Source organism: Falco peregrinus, chromosome 5 (assembly GCF_023634155.1).
Source record: "Falco peregrinus isolate bFalPer1 chromosome 5, bFalPer1.pri, whole genome shotgun sequence".
Lineage (NCBI taxonomy): Eukaryota > Metazoa > Chordata > Aves > Falconiformes > Falconidae > Falco > Falco peregrinus.
The window spans coordinates 110,168,551-110,186,288 of record NC_073725.1 but is presented as its reverse complement, the minus strand read 5'-3'; the positions used below and the strand labels follow the sequence as shown (position 1 = coordinate 110,186,288).

The 17,738-nt window shown below is 38.1% G+C and overlaps 1 protein-coding gene across 4 annotated transcripts in view; it reads right to left on the bottom strand.

The window, feature by feature from the left end:
* Window positions 1-17,738, bottom strand: part of FAM120A (family with sequence similarity 120A) — a 56,008-nt gene that overhangs the window by 30,045 nt on the left and 8,225 nt on the right. For 3 of the 4 annotated variants that reach the window (XM_013295256.3, XM_055804955.1, XM_055804957.1), the window contains exons 3-8: window positions 14,090-14,172; window positions 5,080-5,208; window positions 4,502-4,598; window positions 3,294-3,394; window positions 2,721-3,004; window positions 1,219-1,306 (exon numbers count right to left, since the gene is read on the bottom strand). In XM_013295256.3, the coding sequence (XP_013150710.2) occupies window positions 1,219-1,306; window positions 2,721-3,004; window positions 3,294-3,394; window positions 4,502-4,598; window positions 5,080-5,208; window positions 14,090-14,172 (782 nt within the window). The remainder of the gene's footprint in view (window positions 1-1,218; window positions 1,307-2,720; window positions 3,005-3,293; window positions 3,395-4,501; window positions 4,599-5,079; window positions 5,209-14,089; window positions 14,173-17,738) is intronic. The other variant, XM_055804956.1, reaches the window with a different exon arrangement.

The window sequence follows — 17,738 nt, the reverse complement described above, 5'->3', positions numbered from 1 at the left end:
CTGCATGTATACATCTATTGGGAAGTTTAATCACTACTCATACAGCTACTTCTGCATGTATGAAGACAGGCGGTGCAGCATGTCCCACCCGTCCATCGCCCAGCTTCAAGGAGGCACTACTGCCACCCTGGCTACCCGCCCCCCCTCCGCAGGACACGGGGCTGTGCAGCACACACGCAGGGCTGCAGCTGGGATGCACTGGGCTTCCTACATGGCCCATAATACACAGAAGAATGGAATGTAATAGGTCAGATTAGCATTTGCATATGGTGACTAATCTGCAGGCAGATACAATTATCGTACGGGGCGTAGTCTGCAAAAATAATAACCACTGATGGATGAAATCATCAGCTTGATATTTTCAGCACAAAGCTCAGGCTTACTGGAATTTCCATGCCAAAGGTACAGGAAAAATGTTCTGTTTGTCTGCAGTGTAACTAACTGGTAATTGGGTTTTTCTGACACAAAATTAGTGGTGTAGAGTTTCCATCACAAAGTTCTGGAGATACTAAGTGCAAAGGCTTTGAATGTTCTTTCCAAACACGGTTCAACCTTGGAATACATACAGACCATCATACTCTTAATTTGACAATAGTTTCAAATCTTGAAGAAATTTAATAGGATAATGTTAAGTCTCTATCAAGGGCTTAGTTATCCCATCCTTACTCAGTTAAGTAGCAATACATTCTAACTGGTTCCATGGAGCTACTTTATATATTACGTGAAATTCATACCAGGCGGTTATAAAGGACTTCTACCCCTCAGCTGAGCTTTAATACACCTATAATGGTCTGTGGCTGTGTGCTAGAGCTGTTCTCATTACACTGCAGGTTATGAGACATGGACTTTGAACCCAGGGACACTTGAGACTACTGTACTCCTTAATAAAAACTAAAATAATGCACTACTATAAACACAGACAGCAATAGCTAAGGATGAGATGGTTAGCTAGTGAGTAAAAAAGTTTATTGATTTCCTTCTATTTTATATTTGGTATTTACTAACACAACCCATTTATTTTTCATTTGTATGTATACACTACAATATTCCTTGGAAAACTTCTTACTGTGCTTTAAAGCTGTTGTTTTGTAATTCAAAAAAATGTGTAAAAGTTTACACTAAACCCTACAGATCAATATTGAAAATTCTACTCAGGACTTTGCTGTAAAGCTTTAATATAAAATAAAAAATTGTGATGTTTGGAACGTAAAGAATTACCTTTGTTTGGTCTCCCAGCTCTCCACGTGCTTGACTTTCCGACTGGGTGCCTGTTTTCTCCCAGCCTATTTTGTTCCCACTGACATGGCTGAAGGACAACAAAGGAAAACACAGTATTAAAGTGCTCTTTAAGATACAATGGGATAAATACTTGGTGACTGTTATTGCTGTGGGCCGGAGCCTCTGATTTTAAGGGATGCTTTGTATTAGAAATGTCAATTTGTAAGTCTTGAAGAGACTTCAATACCAACATTCATTCATTTACACTATGTCAACATGTGGATTGTATTTAAAAGCTGTATATTACAATGATTAAATAATGTTCATGCAGAAAAAATTTTTGATTAAATATCTATCACTATGCCAAGTAACTTCCCCATAATTAGAAAACTGCTTCTCCAAACTGCGATATAAATTACACTGTCTACATTTCAGTTTCTGAATTTATTCAAGATTTATGGCATAAAATGCGTAAGGCAACACTATAAAAATGCTGAAAAATATACTATTTTTTCTAAAGCAGGTACATTTCCAGTTCTACACTGCATGGAAACCATACAAACTTACTTGATTTACTAAGCAAAACACATGATTATATTTAAAGTGGATAGCCTGCACCAAAAAAGCGAAGTCCAAGCCATCATGCATACTTGCAGACACACTCAGAATTTAATACCCAGTATTAACATACTTACACTATTATACACAACCCCATACTTTTAGAGGCAACCTCAGGCTAAATCACACTGCTAAAGCCCCAGGCTTTGATTCTCACACTGTAAGCCACTACACCTAACAAGACAAAGGTAAACACAAACTGCCGCTGTTCAAATTTCCTTTTTGTGGGTCAGGAAGCAGTAATTAAATGAAAGTCTGCACAACGTTACTGCCAAGGCCAGACATATGATCTAGAGGAAGCCAGAAATACTTCCACAGTAAACAAGGCACATTAGTAGAACAGAGCAAAAACAATTCCACTGCTGCTTTGTCCCACGCGTGGCCTGTCAATGAGGGCTCTTAAGTCACTGTCCTAAGTGGTGAATTTCTGACATTCATACTAGGTTTCTGTGCAAAGCCACATTATCCCAAAATTTAAGCGGCATAAACATTACAAATTCAGTGAAGTTTTGTAGTTTTTAGCTACCAAAATTTTTATGAATTATACTATGAAGTAGGAATATTTCTTTCATACCACCTAAAGAACCTGAAGGCTTTATGACATTTACCAAAACCTCACTCTCTCCTTCTTTAAATAAAACATAAGGGCAGAAGTGGAAAAACACCCAACATTATTTGGTTTTGGATTTCTGCTTGTTAAGGAGCAAGGCAACTAGAGTGAACCATGGATGTGTCTGCAGTCATAGTGACCTAAAACTATTTTTTAAGGTCTATCATATCACTAATTTGCAGATTTCTTGCTTTCAGGATACTGGTGAATGACTCTGAACGTGAATTTATTTTAACATAAGCTGAGTAAGAAAACACCCTCATGAAAAACTTACTTCACTGCACCTCCATTGCCTTCATCATTGTCGGAGGACGAAGATGTAGAAGAGGCAGGAAAGTAGGTTGAATCCACATGATTAGGGCTCCCACTCTGAGCTGGATTTATTGGAGAAGATCGTTCATACAATGGTGTATGTTTTCCTTCGTGAGGAATGTTACTGTAGTTGTTCTGCTCAGAAAGACTTTTTCCACCTGTTTCCAAGGTGATGGCTGGCTCAGAGAGACTATATGGGTATGGACCCTGACCTTGGGCCCCACCCTGATTGGACATCTGCTGGGCCTAAAATAAAGTGATCATTCTTAAGTGAAGGTAACAAAAAGGCTTTTTTTAAAAAACAAACTATTTATCAAGTGGCATTTTCCAAACACACACGTTAAAACTCAGCCATCTTGAATATCCACAAGAATTGTTCTGCCGGGGTCTACAGCATCACTATAGTTCCAGACTTAAAATTCAATCAGTGAATCCCCATGCTAAAAAAAGTTAAGATATACCTTGGCCACCTAGATTTTAATTTGATGAGCACAGCAGGTTTCTCCCAAGGAGAAGGGCAGAGGTCTATACTTACCACAGGTTTTGCTTGTAGTGAGGTCTGTGGAATGTTAAGCATCTGAGAAGGAACATATGGTGGCACTATCCCAGGCATACCAAACTGATTTGGTCTGGCTGCTGTATTGCAAACAGGGAGGGGAAAAAAAGCAAAGGGGGGGGGGGGGGGGGGGGGAGGAGGAAAGAAAAAAAGAAAAGAAACCACTCATGAAAACACGCACTGACACAATTGCTATCCTTTTTATCCTTTTGCTTTTATAGTTTATTTATTCTTGTTCTGTTAGCATTACTGTTTTCTAGTATGCCTTTAAATCAGTTTCATTAATTTTTGTCTTTTAATAAAAATACTTTGTAGCTTGTGAAGTCTATTTTATTTGTCTCACCTCCTCTCAGTTCTTTCTGTCTCTCACTACTGCACATTTCTATTCTACCTGGGAATTAAAGGAAGCTTAAAAGAAAAAAAAAAAGCCTAAGATGTCATAAAGGAGGAGTTGGCAAAAGCAATGTCACGCAGACATGTAATGCTGGCATTTTCTATCATTTGAATATTTGACCTAGATTAGCCTTAATGCCCTTTAATGCAGGTCTTTGACTGTAACTAAAGACACCCCACAAAAACCAAGGAAAAATCTGTATTAGTATACCAGTATGGTAACTGGAAATTTGTAGAAAATTTCAGCTCAAATTATGTGTTAGTGTTAAGAATGAGGTACATGTAGTAAATCCTGTGATCATACAGTTAATTTGTAAGCCTTGAGAATAACCTGTAATGCCAAAACAATTCATGGCTGCAATTTAAGCAGGTATGATATGACATAAAAACATCAAAGACTATAAAGGGATTTCTAAAACATGTCAGATAAGTTCATTGAGAAACAGGAAACCAGTTTTATGGAACAGAAATAGAAACTGCCCTCATGATTGGAATCAGTCACCAGATTTCAATTGTTTACACCACCATACTCTCAAGTGTCCTAATGGCAGAATCAATGCAGCAATAGCTACGAGGAAAATCAGTCCAGGTTGCTCTCCTCTTTTTGGGGAAAGAGCACCACTTCTGCATGTGTCCTGTGAAAACCTTCTTTTGAAACCTCATATTCAAGGACCAATGAAAATTGCCAGAGAATAGAAATATTTTTGTAAGATACTGCTAATAATACTATTTCTGATTTAGGGTTATCCCAGATTTTAGCTAAAATGAAAAGCCTTATTTCTTTGATTACTTACCTAGGTAATGTGGTGGATGAAATGGCATAGGTTTATTAGTTGCCGAGTAATAAGCAACTGCTCTCTTAAATCGAGTAACTTTGTCATCTGTTCTAGACTAAAATAAAAGAAAGATCAGTCAGGAGCAAATCCAGGCATGTCATCTATAGGTCAGCACTGTACTGTAGAGCAGTTAATGTATACCGTATCACACACGGTATTAACGCTTATGGACCCTTGAAGACTACAGCACTACTCCAGCTCAAGAAATATCACGTCAATCCACGTAGGGATAAAGCTTGAAAATACTGACTTCCTGATTCTCTGATTCTCAATGTCAGTGCACAAAGCCAGACCACAAAACCCCTTTAGTTAACAAGAATTTCATTTTAAGGCACTGAGGGTAAATGCAGTATTTTTTCCTTAAGAAAGTGTGGAAAGTGAAATTATGGTATCTGAGACACTGCATATACCAACAGATTTCTATTACCAACTGATGCAAAACACCACTTTTAGCGAATGCAATTCTTCAGCCCAAATGTATAGCACAACTGGTTAAAAAAAAAACAGACCAACCGATTTTTTGCTTTATACTTTACCTGTGAATGTTGAAAAACATCTTTTGCTATGGCATCCAAATCAGTGGTGTCCTGAATATTACGGACGTAGTCAGCTACAGCTTTGATCACTACGTCACAAGGTGGTAAAACTAACTGGTGAGCACGTACCTATGCAAACAAACACATGCCAGTATGAAATAACAGGGTAGCCCAAGATACTTCACTTACAAAGCAGAGAACTGACCTTTTTATTTATTGAAAACATATTCAACAAATTCCATGTTGCCAGATTTAGTAGCTAAAAATTTTTGAGCCTTCCACCTTGTTTTTAGGACTTCACCTTAAACAATGACTCATATGTTTTTCATCTACAGTGTATTTATATGTATCTATGTGAAACCGCACCTCTATGCAAATATTTGCTGGTTAAATATCAGCTCCAACAATAAACAAGATCAACAATGCCAATTACTTTACTGCTTTGCAGTTGGATATTTTCTCTAGTGCAAAACACTTTATCTGATGTGGATACATCAATTTTCTCTATATATATACATATATACACACACATATGCCAGAAACTGTTATTTTGATGCAGTTTACGTTCTATTCTGAATATAAAGTGGTATCAGAATTGATGAGAGAGATCCACTGGGAACAGGAAGATCTCTATGCACACAGAAAAGGGAGGATCTGAAAAACAAATGCAGAAAAGGAGTATTTCGAGGAAACTTATTTTCAAGATTCTACAGAAATTGGTCTAAATATTTTTACTTGAAGATTACATAGTTTAATAATTTATGTTTTCAAATTTTGTATATTTCTTTATCTGTAGTAATAGCTTCACATTATATATAACATCTCAGGCAAGAATTTTTTTTCTCTTTTGTATCATACATCAACAAAGAACGATATATGGATTGGCCTTGTTGCTATGATGTGACACAGTTACTTTCTCTTTCAAGCATTTCAATATCAAGATGGTTACAGGGCTGGTTACTCTTCTTGCAGACGCAGAGGAAATTCCTAAGATAATTCCATTGATAAAATAGTTTCAATATTCTGACATTAAAAAACCTGCCATTTCATCATCCAGCGATGGATGTATCTGACCTCCCATATTGACCAACTATTTTAAACAGATAAGAAACACGCACTTAAATGCATGCTAAAAATTGCCCTCGTTTATGACCTGAGCTGATATGAACCATAGATTTGTCTACAAATCAGAGTCCACCCTACCGTCTACTCAAGCTGTTAGGAAAACAAATTCCCATTGATTCACTGGTCACTGACTCAGGCCATGGATTTGAAAAGATAAGAATCACTTTGGACTTTGTAGAAAAAGACCTCTCTTTGTAGCAAGAAGAAAGAGCTGGAAGAACTTTGTGGGACCATGTCCAAAGCCCCTACAGATGAAGCTCCCGCAGCTCAGCGACTAGCAGCTGCAGATGGATGCGCTGTACCAGAAAGTTCTAGGGTCAGCTCTTTGGCCTGATCCCTTCTTGTGTTCACATGGAAAGGAGGGGAACTGGACAGTTCTGGAAACACTGGACTTCCACCTCAACATTCTCAATAGGCTCCTCTTGAAAATAAAGTGAGGATTATTCAGTATATGATTATGGGAATTACTGCTCTTACATGCCCTGTGTGATCCTGTCTGCGTTACAGAAACCTCAGGTCAGGCGACCATCCCGGAGTGCTGGGAAATGAAGAGCAGCGTGCGGTGCTGCTGGCTGGGTCTGCAGCACTAATCAGCTTCAGCTCGTTACCTTCCCTCTGTGCGGCACAACGCGCACGCTCGGAGGGGCAGGAAGGAGGTCTCCAACTACGTGTCCTACATTTTAGAGGATGCCTGAGGAATTTATAAAAATTCTGTTTAGAACCTTTGTACAATTCTGGAGCACTACATCTGTGCCTATAGGGGCAGCAAGGTTTTTTTGCTTGTAATATATTTTCATCTGCCTACTTGCAAAATTCAGGCATTCAGGGCTGGAGAGTGCTTTATTATTAACTTTATTTATTATTTATTATAATTTATTTATTATTTCTAAGATAGGAGAAAATGTGAAAAATCATTATGCTTGCATTCTACACACAGGTATAATAGCTTTCTAGAAAATACTGCAATTCAGTCTTGTCAGAAATGTTTATGCAAAATTCTGATTAATACTTCATTAGTTTTATCTTTGCAACTTCAAAATCTGTACCAGGAGCCATTTTTATTTTATATGGCGTCTACCATATGTAATTATTTTCTTTCCTGCCCTTATTTGATCCTCTCATTATGCAGTTTCTTAAGACTGCCACCTTCATATTTAGACCATGGAATTTTTGCCCAGATTCCCATTTTTATTAATTTCCCTCTCTAATATCTGCTTTTTGCAAATGTCAGGATCTTCATTCTGGTCAGTCTCTACCAGAGATAAGCTCCAGATTTTATAAGCCTAAATTAAGAACAGTTCTGTTTAGTGTAGTCAGTGGCATGGTAATTATTTCTATTTCAGATAGTAAATTCTAAATTCTCACTAGCGTGCATTCCGAATATATACAACAGTACTAAATATGGATCACATTCACATATAAGTTTACAGTCACAAATACTGATGACAAAATTTTGCACCCAGTATCTGCAAGCAGAAGCAATAGATTTTCTTCTCGCTGGTAATTTAAGTCATTTTATGAACACCTACCATTTTATTCGTACGTGTAACAATTACACATCTCTAAAGCAGCTGAATCATGACATGGCTGTGTCACGTTAGACATGCTCTCTGCAGAGTCCCTTGGAGAAAGCCTGCGTTACTACCTAAGTGTTTCTGCAATCTCTGCTTGAAAATTCAGTGTATGAAAGGAGTAAGCAATCCATCGTTAGTTTTATGTGATCTCCAAGATAGTAATATTTAATAATCCATAAACAGTTAGCATCAAGAGAAGATGTCACATCACTCTAGCACTACTATTCAGCACAGACCCTAGAAGTATGACGCTCAAGCAAGACATATCAAGGGTTTACTATGTGTATTGTCCCCAGTTTAGCTGCTTTTAGACAAACAGCCTAAAGACCTCACTGGAACATATTCTTAATTCCTGAAGTGAGACCTTCTGAATGTTATGTATTATAGATTTAGAGACATGTTCAGATACTTGGATTTTATTTTCTTTTGTTCTGTTTCAATACACATCCAGTCCAGATGTGAGCATACCCTCGAAACTAAAAATGTCAAGACCTAGACAGAAGCCAGAAATTAAAAGTGGAGAAATAAGATGTACTTTCCTGATATTAAAGATTTTTATTCATTTTAGAACCTTGTGGAAATCTAGAATTGTAGATTTTGTACTGAACCATAAATAATGTTCCTAATACTGTGTGCATTAAAAAACAGGCTAAGTCTTACTAAGTATTAGGTATAGGAAAAACTAAGACTTAACAGCAAAAGTTACAGAAAACATGTTCATCATTCAAGTGTACTTTTAGTTGCACATAAAGCATTTCAGCAAAATCAGCATCATTTTTCACCAGCTTATTATAAGAGATTTCTTCCTAGAAGCTATTTTTTCCATATCCTCTACAGAGGAGTTTCAGACAAGCAACATGGAAAAACAATTTAGGAAAGGCAAACATGGGGGTGGATCACACACTTAGAGGTGATCAGGTTAGAAAGTATAACATCTGAAACCAGCACGGGTTTTTTGCTAGTTGTAAAAGGACTACTTCAGTTTCATGACAGACCACTGACAAAAATCACAAGCGACTTATTAATGCACTCTGAAAAGATTAAGTCAGGAAAGGAAATTAATTCTACACAGGTATTTGTCCAAATGAGAGTCACAGAGCAACATTACTAGCCCAGAAGCTACAAGATCAAAATGTCTTGGCTTTGACAAAACAAACTTGCAAAAATACTTTATTGAAAGGGAACAGACTCACATATGCGTAACTCCAGGGGATTACTAGGATACTGTAGAAGATACCTAACTACACTTGGGAAAAGCTCCCCAGTTCTGGGACAACTCCAGCTGCCCACTGTCTTCAGGAAGTGAAGCCTTTAAAACATCAACACAGCATTTACTGTTGTGCCTGCTGGAAACAGATAATCAGTTTAGTTTTATCTTCATTAAAAAAAAAAAAAAAAAAGAGAACTCTAACACTCAGTTACTGTGAGGTGACACCTAAGGAACTTTTTTTTTTCACTGGCGAGACGAAAGGCTGAAGATATGAAGAATACTAGAACAAACTGCCTGGGTTTTGTTATTTTTGTCTAGTAATTTCTATTAGAGATAGCATCCAAGCTGGTTGGATCTTGCATCAGCCTTTGAATGTTAAAAAAATTTAATATTATGAGCTTGTAGTGCATCTGATCTAATGGCAAGCTTTCTGAAGAGGCACAAAGTTCCCTGGATGACCTAATATGCTTTCGAACCAGCAACGCTCAGCTTTTCCCTGAAGATCAGGTTATTCAATTAGAAATTCTCTCTCCTCCTCCCTCCATCCTGGTTGGGAACCTGACCTCCTTCTTCTTCTGCATGTCTTGATGGTAACAAAAATACATACAACATGGAGATCATTTGCTAACAATTTATACACATAGGACCCTGAGAAAACCAAATCTAAACAGAGGAACAAAAACGATGTCAGAAAGAAAAGAGCAGAAACACAAGTCAAAGATGCTACACAGACAGACTTCATATGAGACAACCTGCGTGAGAACCCTGCACGCTACTACGAACGAGGGCTAGGCTGCCACCCAGAAAGACCCAGACAAGCTATAAAGTAATGAGCCAACAGGAACCTTAAGAAATTCAACAACTAAAAAAACAAAGCCTTGCACCTGGGCAGGAATAACCCCTGGCTACACTGCAGGCTGGAGTTACGCCAGAACGGACCTGGGCTCTTGGAAGACAGCAAACTGAATGTAAGCCAGCGGGTGCCCTGGCAGCAGAGGCAGCCAGCTGCACCTGGGCTGTGCAGCAGGAGCACAGCCAGCAGACTGAGGGATCTTGCTCCTCAGCACTCCATTAGATCACCTCTAGAGCACTGCATTCAGTTTTGGGCTCAAGCCAGTTGTCAGAAAAGTTGATCGGGTTCTGCAGACCGCTATCAGGATGGTTGAGGAGTTGGAGAGCTTGCTCTGTGGGAAGAGGCTGAGGGAATGGGGCTTATTCAGCCTGGCAAAGACAAGGCTTCAATGATACTCAGGAGCAGCCTTCCAATACTTACAAAAAGGTTATCAAGCACATGGAGCCAGGCTCTTCACAGTGGTGCACTGTGGAAGAGAGACAACAGACATAGCCTGAAACAAGATGGGTTCCGACTGTATGCAAGGCAAAACATTTTTACCACCGGGACTGTCAAACCATGGAGCAGGCTGCCCAGACAGGTTGTGCTGTCTCCAACCTCGGAGATTTGAGACTAGTCTAGGCAAAGCCCTGAGCAACCTGTTCTGACCTCACGTTGACCATGCTTTTAGCAGGAGGTTTGACTACAGGACTTCCCGAGGTCCTTTCTGACCTGCATCATCCTGCGATGCATAAAAAACCCCAAAACAAACACCACTTACTTTGAGCCTATCTTAAGAGTACACCTTTGTTATCTGAGCAGCAGCAAATTACCTAAGCACCTACTTAGCATATTAGTCTCCCTCTGGCAGACACCCGTTGAAGACAGGAATTTCCTAGAGCAATTCAGAGAAGGAGCCTAAACTGCATATTTTGCATTGTTTTCTGGAAGCCTCTCTTTGCCTCTCCACTGAGATGAAACAACCAAGGAGATTAGGTTTCCCTGCATACTCTCCTTTTTCAAAAAGGGAGATTGCATTAAGACTTGTTTCTAAGGTTACCTTGCGAATAAAGAGTCAGCACTTCTGCAGTGGTATGTGCTCCCAAATAGGTACTAAATTCATTCCAGAGATAAGAAACTGCCCTCCTAATGTAATTCTGAGGGTTATTATACATTGATCTTGAAGTTCACACCGTAACAAGCTTTCCCAAGAACAAAACCCAAATTGTATTTGTCAAAGATAAATCCCAAAGAACACAAATAAAAAGTAGTATAATTCTAGTTTCCAAACAAGGTCTAGTGATCAAATTATTTCTCAGGAAGTCTATCGACTCCTTTTCTGTTTCAACTTCTGATTCAGGTGGTCATTTCAGTGAATTCTGCTCTGTCAGGTAACAGGACACAAGCATGGGTCTACACATTTATTAGATGCATTATCTGTTTACACAGGCACATTTAGACAGACAAGATCCTGACTCAGAACAGCTTGCAGTGTGAGTTTTGTATTCTTTTTCCCTTTTGCAGCAATAGCAATTTAAATCTCTAATTTAAATTTGTCCATGGAACTTTAAGTTTTGCTGAGCTGATGGTCACTGCTGGTGTCTTCTGAAATGCATGGCTTTTTATCCAGCATGTAAAGATGTCCTGACTGTTAGATTAATTTCCTTCTAGATGTGAAATATGGATTCTTTGTTCATGTTTCCATATCCCTTCCTTTTTCACATTTCTACTCAGCTGTTCCTAGACGAATGCATCACCCTCCTGTTTCTCTCTAAAACAGGTACAGGTTCCTCAGTTTTGTTTCTTTTACCTCACTATGTTGACACCTGAGCAGATACACCAATTTTCTTTCAGTGAAGACTGGTGGTTTCTTTTCTAAGTTACACTTTTAAATTGGTAAACTAGCAAAGCTTCTCTTATAGGAGGAGTAACCATTTTGCTACATCATAATAAAAAATTCAGAAAGAATGCAGAAAATAAATTGTACATTATTAACTGTCATAGTTCTCACTGAAAAGCAACAAATCAGGCCATTGGGAATGGAACCTGTTAGTGCCGATGATCAAGATCATATTGTCTTAGACACACAAGATTAAAATCTTTACACAATGAAAAGAAGCTTTCTAAGCCCAGAGCTGAATGAGATGTGGAATTAGAGCCTTTGGTTCCGAGTATGGAGAATACTCAATAGTAACTCTAAATAGATGCAACAAAGCAAAATTTGTTAAGGATGGCCCAGGGATGACAACCTGGGCAACCACCACAACTTCCACCACCGACATTTCCAGTTTTCACGACAGCTTGCACTTTTTGTAACTGTTCTGAAACTACTTCTTGCAGTCAAGCTTGTGGCTGATATAAACACACCTTTTAGTTTTTTTAAGCATTCATAAAATTTACAAGGAATACTGCTTTCTGCACATGTACAATTAACAGAAGAGGCCTCTACATGATGACATCACTGATACACTAGCATGTCAAATGAAACTGAACTAATGAGCTACTGAAACAAGTTATAATTTCAAATTATAAGCACTGCTGAAACTGAAGCTAAAAAAAAAAAATAATTGTTCCATGACCAGTAACTAATGAAAATTGGTTTCCTGTAGACTTGTGTCCTTGTTGCTTTAGCCCTTCTTCCTTCTCTCCCTTTGACATCATTATCAGCCAGGAGACAGAAATGCTGCGGTTAATTTGGGGCTATGTACTTAGCTGCCCAGCAAGCTGCTGTGAAATTAAACATATCATGTGTTGCGCTAGCCTTTTCCCTCAGTGAGGGCACTAATTTGAGTCTTTTTCAGTGCTAACAGTGTATCAGTTTTCATGGAGCCTTTAACAGCCAAATGGGAAGTGCTTTCAAATCTGATCAACCTTGGCCAACAAGTTAAACAAATACAGGGAGGACTGCCTAAGACAGTCCAGTGATGCTCTAAGGAAACAAGTTTTATTTTCTTAGGATGCCAGCTATAAAGCCCAATTGGTATTTCCCCTGAAAACATAAATGTAGTAGTAAAGGTGACAAGTATCTAATTTTCATTCTCATCAAGTAATTCAGATATTTAGAAAGCTTTTCAGAAGGTCTAGGTGTCTGAAGTCATATTCTGAACTGGCTGTAAAACATGTCTATTCAGCCTAAAACACACAGAACTATTCTGAACAACAGGAAGTTTATCAACCACTCAGAGAAGTCCAACATTTTAACCTTTTTAGTAAAAAATGAAAATACAGACACAGTCTTTCAATTTTTCATCTCAAGTTTTACAAGGAAGTAGCAAACAGGCATGCATATTTAGTTTTGCCACTACCATGCGCTGACACTTACCTTTCTAAACACAGGAGCGGCAGCAAAATTGGGGATGAGCGTAACAAAATTGTCACAGCTGTTGACTAAGCAATGCACGTGCAAGCCTTAAAAACTCTGTTGAAAATCTTGAATCTCTTTTTAAATTCTACCTTCAGCGAAATGCCTCACAATTTTTCAATGATTAATAAACCTTTAGAACAGAAGGGGAAAAAACCCCACCTGTTTTTGTGGCAGATGTAACAAAACAGTCTTACAGAATTTACAAAAAGCAAACTGACTTGCTGCATGGCACACCTTAGGAGAAAGGGAAAAAGCTATGCCTATTGTGGCAGAGAGAAAGAAAGGTCACTATTATCCCATTCTCTGATGTGTCCAGTTTCCCTTTTATAGCTGTCTACTTGGCAGATGCACAAAGCAAGTGTGATGAAGCAGCAGAACAGACTTACTGTAAACTAAAAGCATCAGACGCAAGTTACTTGTCTTAAAAAAAATAAAAATCTACTGAAGGCCACATTAGCTTTCTTGTGCAACCTGTTCTCTAGCATATTTACACTTTAAGCAGTACAGAAAACTATTGCACATAAACTTAGATCAGTAGAAAATAAAACAATATGGTAGGAAAACCTCCAGCTAATTATTTTTGACAGCTGAAGAACATGACTAAACAAAAAATTCTCTTAAATAAAGACGACAGCAAGAAGCTACATTCTGAAAGCCAAAGCACACTGAAGCTATACAGCTCACGTAGCTGAAGGGCACTGAGGGGGGATCACAAGGGCTAAGTTTAGCCTTGTAAGGCTAATTGGCCCAGGTATCCTCTGCAGTCAACAGAGGGACTGGGACACCAGAGGGTGACCGAGAACAAGAGCCTTGCATAGTTGCTACGAATTAATCTGTTACACTGCTCTGATTAAATGTTATGATTGATTTTAGCTTAATTGCTTGTAGTTATATTAAATTTGTACCTTAAGTGAAGCTAGTGGATGTTCTGGACCAAGTAAACTCCAATGAAAGGAAGCCAAATCTTCATCAGGTAGAATATGATTACCTAGAACATAATGTGAAACTTTATTTAGGTACACCATAAAATGTTACACACTGTTTCTACACACAGCAAAACAAATCTGCAATCAGTCCTTAAATCCCGATCAACAGGATTAACAGAGATACTAAACTTGCAGATATCTTTTTGTTACTCCAGAAAAACCTAATTAGCATGCTGCCACTGCAGCAAAATACACATGCTCCGTTTGAGGAGCACTCTTCCATGAAACCCAGCTTACTCACAGAAGCAACAGAGCCAGTCACAACACACGGTGTCAACCTCAACCTGGCATGTCCGGTTAGGGGATTTCCTATTAGGGGATCCTCAAAAGGATTTAGTAATGCAGGTGCAGCAGTGTAAGAACACACTCTGTTGTTCCCAGACACAAGCTGGTAAGCCTTTCCCACATCCCAACACGTGCCGTTACTGATCCACATCGGAGCTGCCTCTGGAATCTGCACTCTGCTCCATCATGCAGTGTTGGTCAAACAGGCAAATTTATCTATCAGGAACACTGACAGTTCCAGTAACACTTAGCAGGTTCCCAGTTCCTAAGTTTCTTTTACTGACCTGACCAGGTCAGACAGGAGCCAGGGCTGGCAGCATCAAAGTAATTGGGAAATTATGTAGTTGTTTCAATGAATGGAGAGAGTGACTATATTTACCAAGCTGTTCATACCAAATGGGAGGCCACTAAATTATTTTTTTTTCCCAAAGCACATTATGCTCAGAAAAAACACCTTAAAAGTTCTTACTAGGAAATATTTCAAACATTTGAATTAATCAACTAATCAACCACTGACAGAATTCAGGGGCTGTGGATCCAAATTTTATGAAAAGCTAAACAATGTATTACTACACTTCTAACAGAAAACTTACAAGATATTTTCAATATCTGGTTTTATAGAGCAGCAGTTTAGCAGTGAATGCACAATTTTTACTGCTGTCAATACATTTACAGTTTTGGGTTTTTTTTAACAATTTCACAGTTTGGACAACATCTTGAACTCCCATCTACTCATAAAGAATACGACAAGATTCTTTGAATATGACAATTGTTTACTTTCTTAATACTTTGCTTGTAAAATAATTCAGTTTGCTTTTAATATTCTAAGATGTGAAAACCAAGGAAGCTGCCCATCACCTGGTGACTAGCAGACGTCCCCTTAGAGAGGGAAATCTTTTGTGTCCAATCAATACTTCACCTACTGCTGAGATCTCCAGCAAGGAAACATTGTAATTTTTATTCATTAGGCGCTACACTAAACTCACATCCGAAGGATTCAACAACTTTGTATATAACCACATTCTTACTAATCTAATCAAGGTAGGATTAGACAGCCTTTATAATGCAAGTCTGAAAAAAAAAATCAATTACAGCCAGAACACTGCACAGTTTTGTGATAACTAACAATAACTCCTGCAGATGCTAAGACTACCTTTTAAAATAGTCAAGAGCTTCTCTCCCTTCCACCAAAACCTCAATCTTGTTTGGTTTCCATCTGTCATTTCAGTTAATTCCATCCCCTTGACCATACATATAAGACAGTCTGACTATATGGTCAATTCTCACCACATACTGAAGGGCAGCAGTCTTCTGTGGTCCAGATAAGAAGGTATGCCTGTACTTACCTTACATAGTTCTAAAATTCTACTGAGAAACAGGATGAGGCTATGTAACTAAAACACACGTTACAAAGTACTGTCACAGTGGGAGAGAGATCAACATTACATAAGCAACCTCTGTTTCTTGACCTGGCTGAACAACCTCAACATATATTGATTTTTCCCATTTTAATGGCTTATTATAGTGTATGCCTTCGGTTTTTTTAAAAGCAATTAGATACTAATTGAAGCGACTGCCCTTTCTGAAGAGTTCACTGAATTACAGCCCTATACCCCACACTGTGTTTGTTTTTCTACTGCTGAAGCTTGGGTTTGGTTTCGTTGTTTTGTTTTTTAAATAATTCTGAAGTATTAGTCAAAATTTACAGAAGAACCCCAATCAACTCCCTGTTTACATCAACAGCAACTAGGACAGAACTTTTTAAGAGCACACTCTCAGAGGACGTTATCTTGGCCACATTTTAATTATCCATGACAAGGATACTCCTTACATCATAAAGCTAGAACTAGAAAATCCTTCTGCATGAAAAGCTGTAAGAAGGAAAAAGCTGTAAAACAAGCCAACCAACTACAGTGTATACTATGTATACAGTGTATACAAAACCTTCTCAGAAAGTAATATTGAAAAATTTGACTAGTTGGAACAGTCAGAAAAATATTTTGCTGGAATACTTCAATAGAGACTTTTCACTTCCAAATAATTTGCCATTGAGAACACTTTTTTTAATTGACCAGTTAGGTGTCGTTCCTTAGACCCCTCCAACTGCTGCATGTTTGGCTGAATCATTCAAGAATTTTTTTCTTTATTCACTGTCCCCAAATCAACCCTTGAAGTTAATGACAAGAAAGTGTTTGAACACAAAGCAGTTTTGAGTTTTCGTATAGAGGGACACAGATTTCCAGACCTAAAGCTGAAACCAGCAACTTAACTGCAATTATTTCAGAATACTTTATTCCTAAACAAAGTACTAGCATTAGGAGTTACACTGATGTACCCAGAACAGAAGAGCAACCTAACAGATTTCATATGCCTTCCCATGTAATCAAGGGCTCACTTACTCCTTCTCATTGTGATTTTCTTTATTCTACTTCTCAGGTTCGTAAGAGACTCAAAGAGGCCACAGGACTAAGGGTGGAATAACCTGTGAACCCAGACAAGCCCTCAGGTATTAAATAAAAATATAGAAGTTTAGATCTGAATGAGCTACCCTGCTTTAAACGTATGCCACGCTACACACCATTATGTGCCTATACATGCATTTAGTATTTTATTTAAAAAATTCCCAAAGTTACTATATTCCTAAGGTTGCAAAAGTTAAAAAATGTTGCTAGTACTTTCAGTCAAATGGTATTTGTTGTAAGCTTATATAATCACTGCTAATACAAAAAAATCCCAAACACCAACAAATACTAATTAAAGGAAGACCTCCAAAGTATCTTCTAACGCTGATTTCCATAAGCTTTACTCTATTCTGTTTACTCATACTGAATATACACACACAAAAGAAATGCATAAAAATACACAAAACTAAACTTGTAGCTGAACTGGGTTTTTTAACCTTTGTACCAATTTGGGGGGGAAAAAAGCTACAAAATATATCTCTAGTAATCATGTGAAATGACCTCCGGTTTCCTTCTAAAAGCAGGCTGAAAACTGTCATGTAAGATACCAAGAGAAATCTATTCAAGAGCTTCTTGCATAAAATTGCAAAAACTTCAGAAAATTTATCAGAATTTACCTACCATTTAATATAACCAATGCCTCAACTGGCCACACAGCTATAATTCAGTGACAAGTTAAAACAATGTCATTCACATGTACTTCACATTAATTCTATAAAGCGTATCTGCAACTGTGAAACTGCTTTTCAAGCAGTAATTCTTACTCACTGAACTGGCATGCAACAACTTATTTATAGACTCTTCTGAAACAAAGCCTAGCA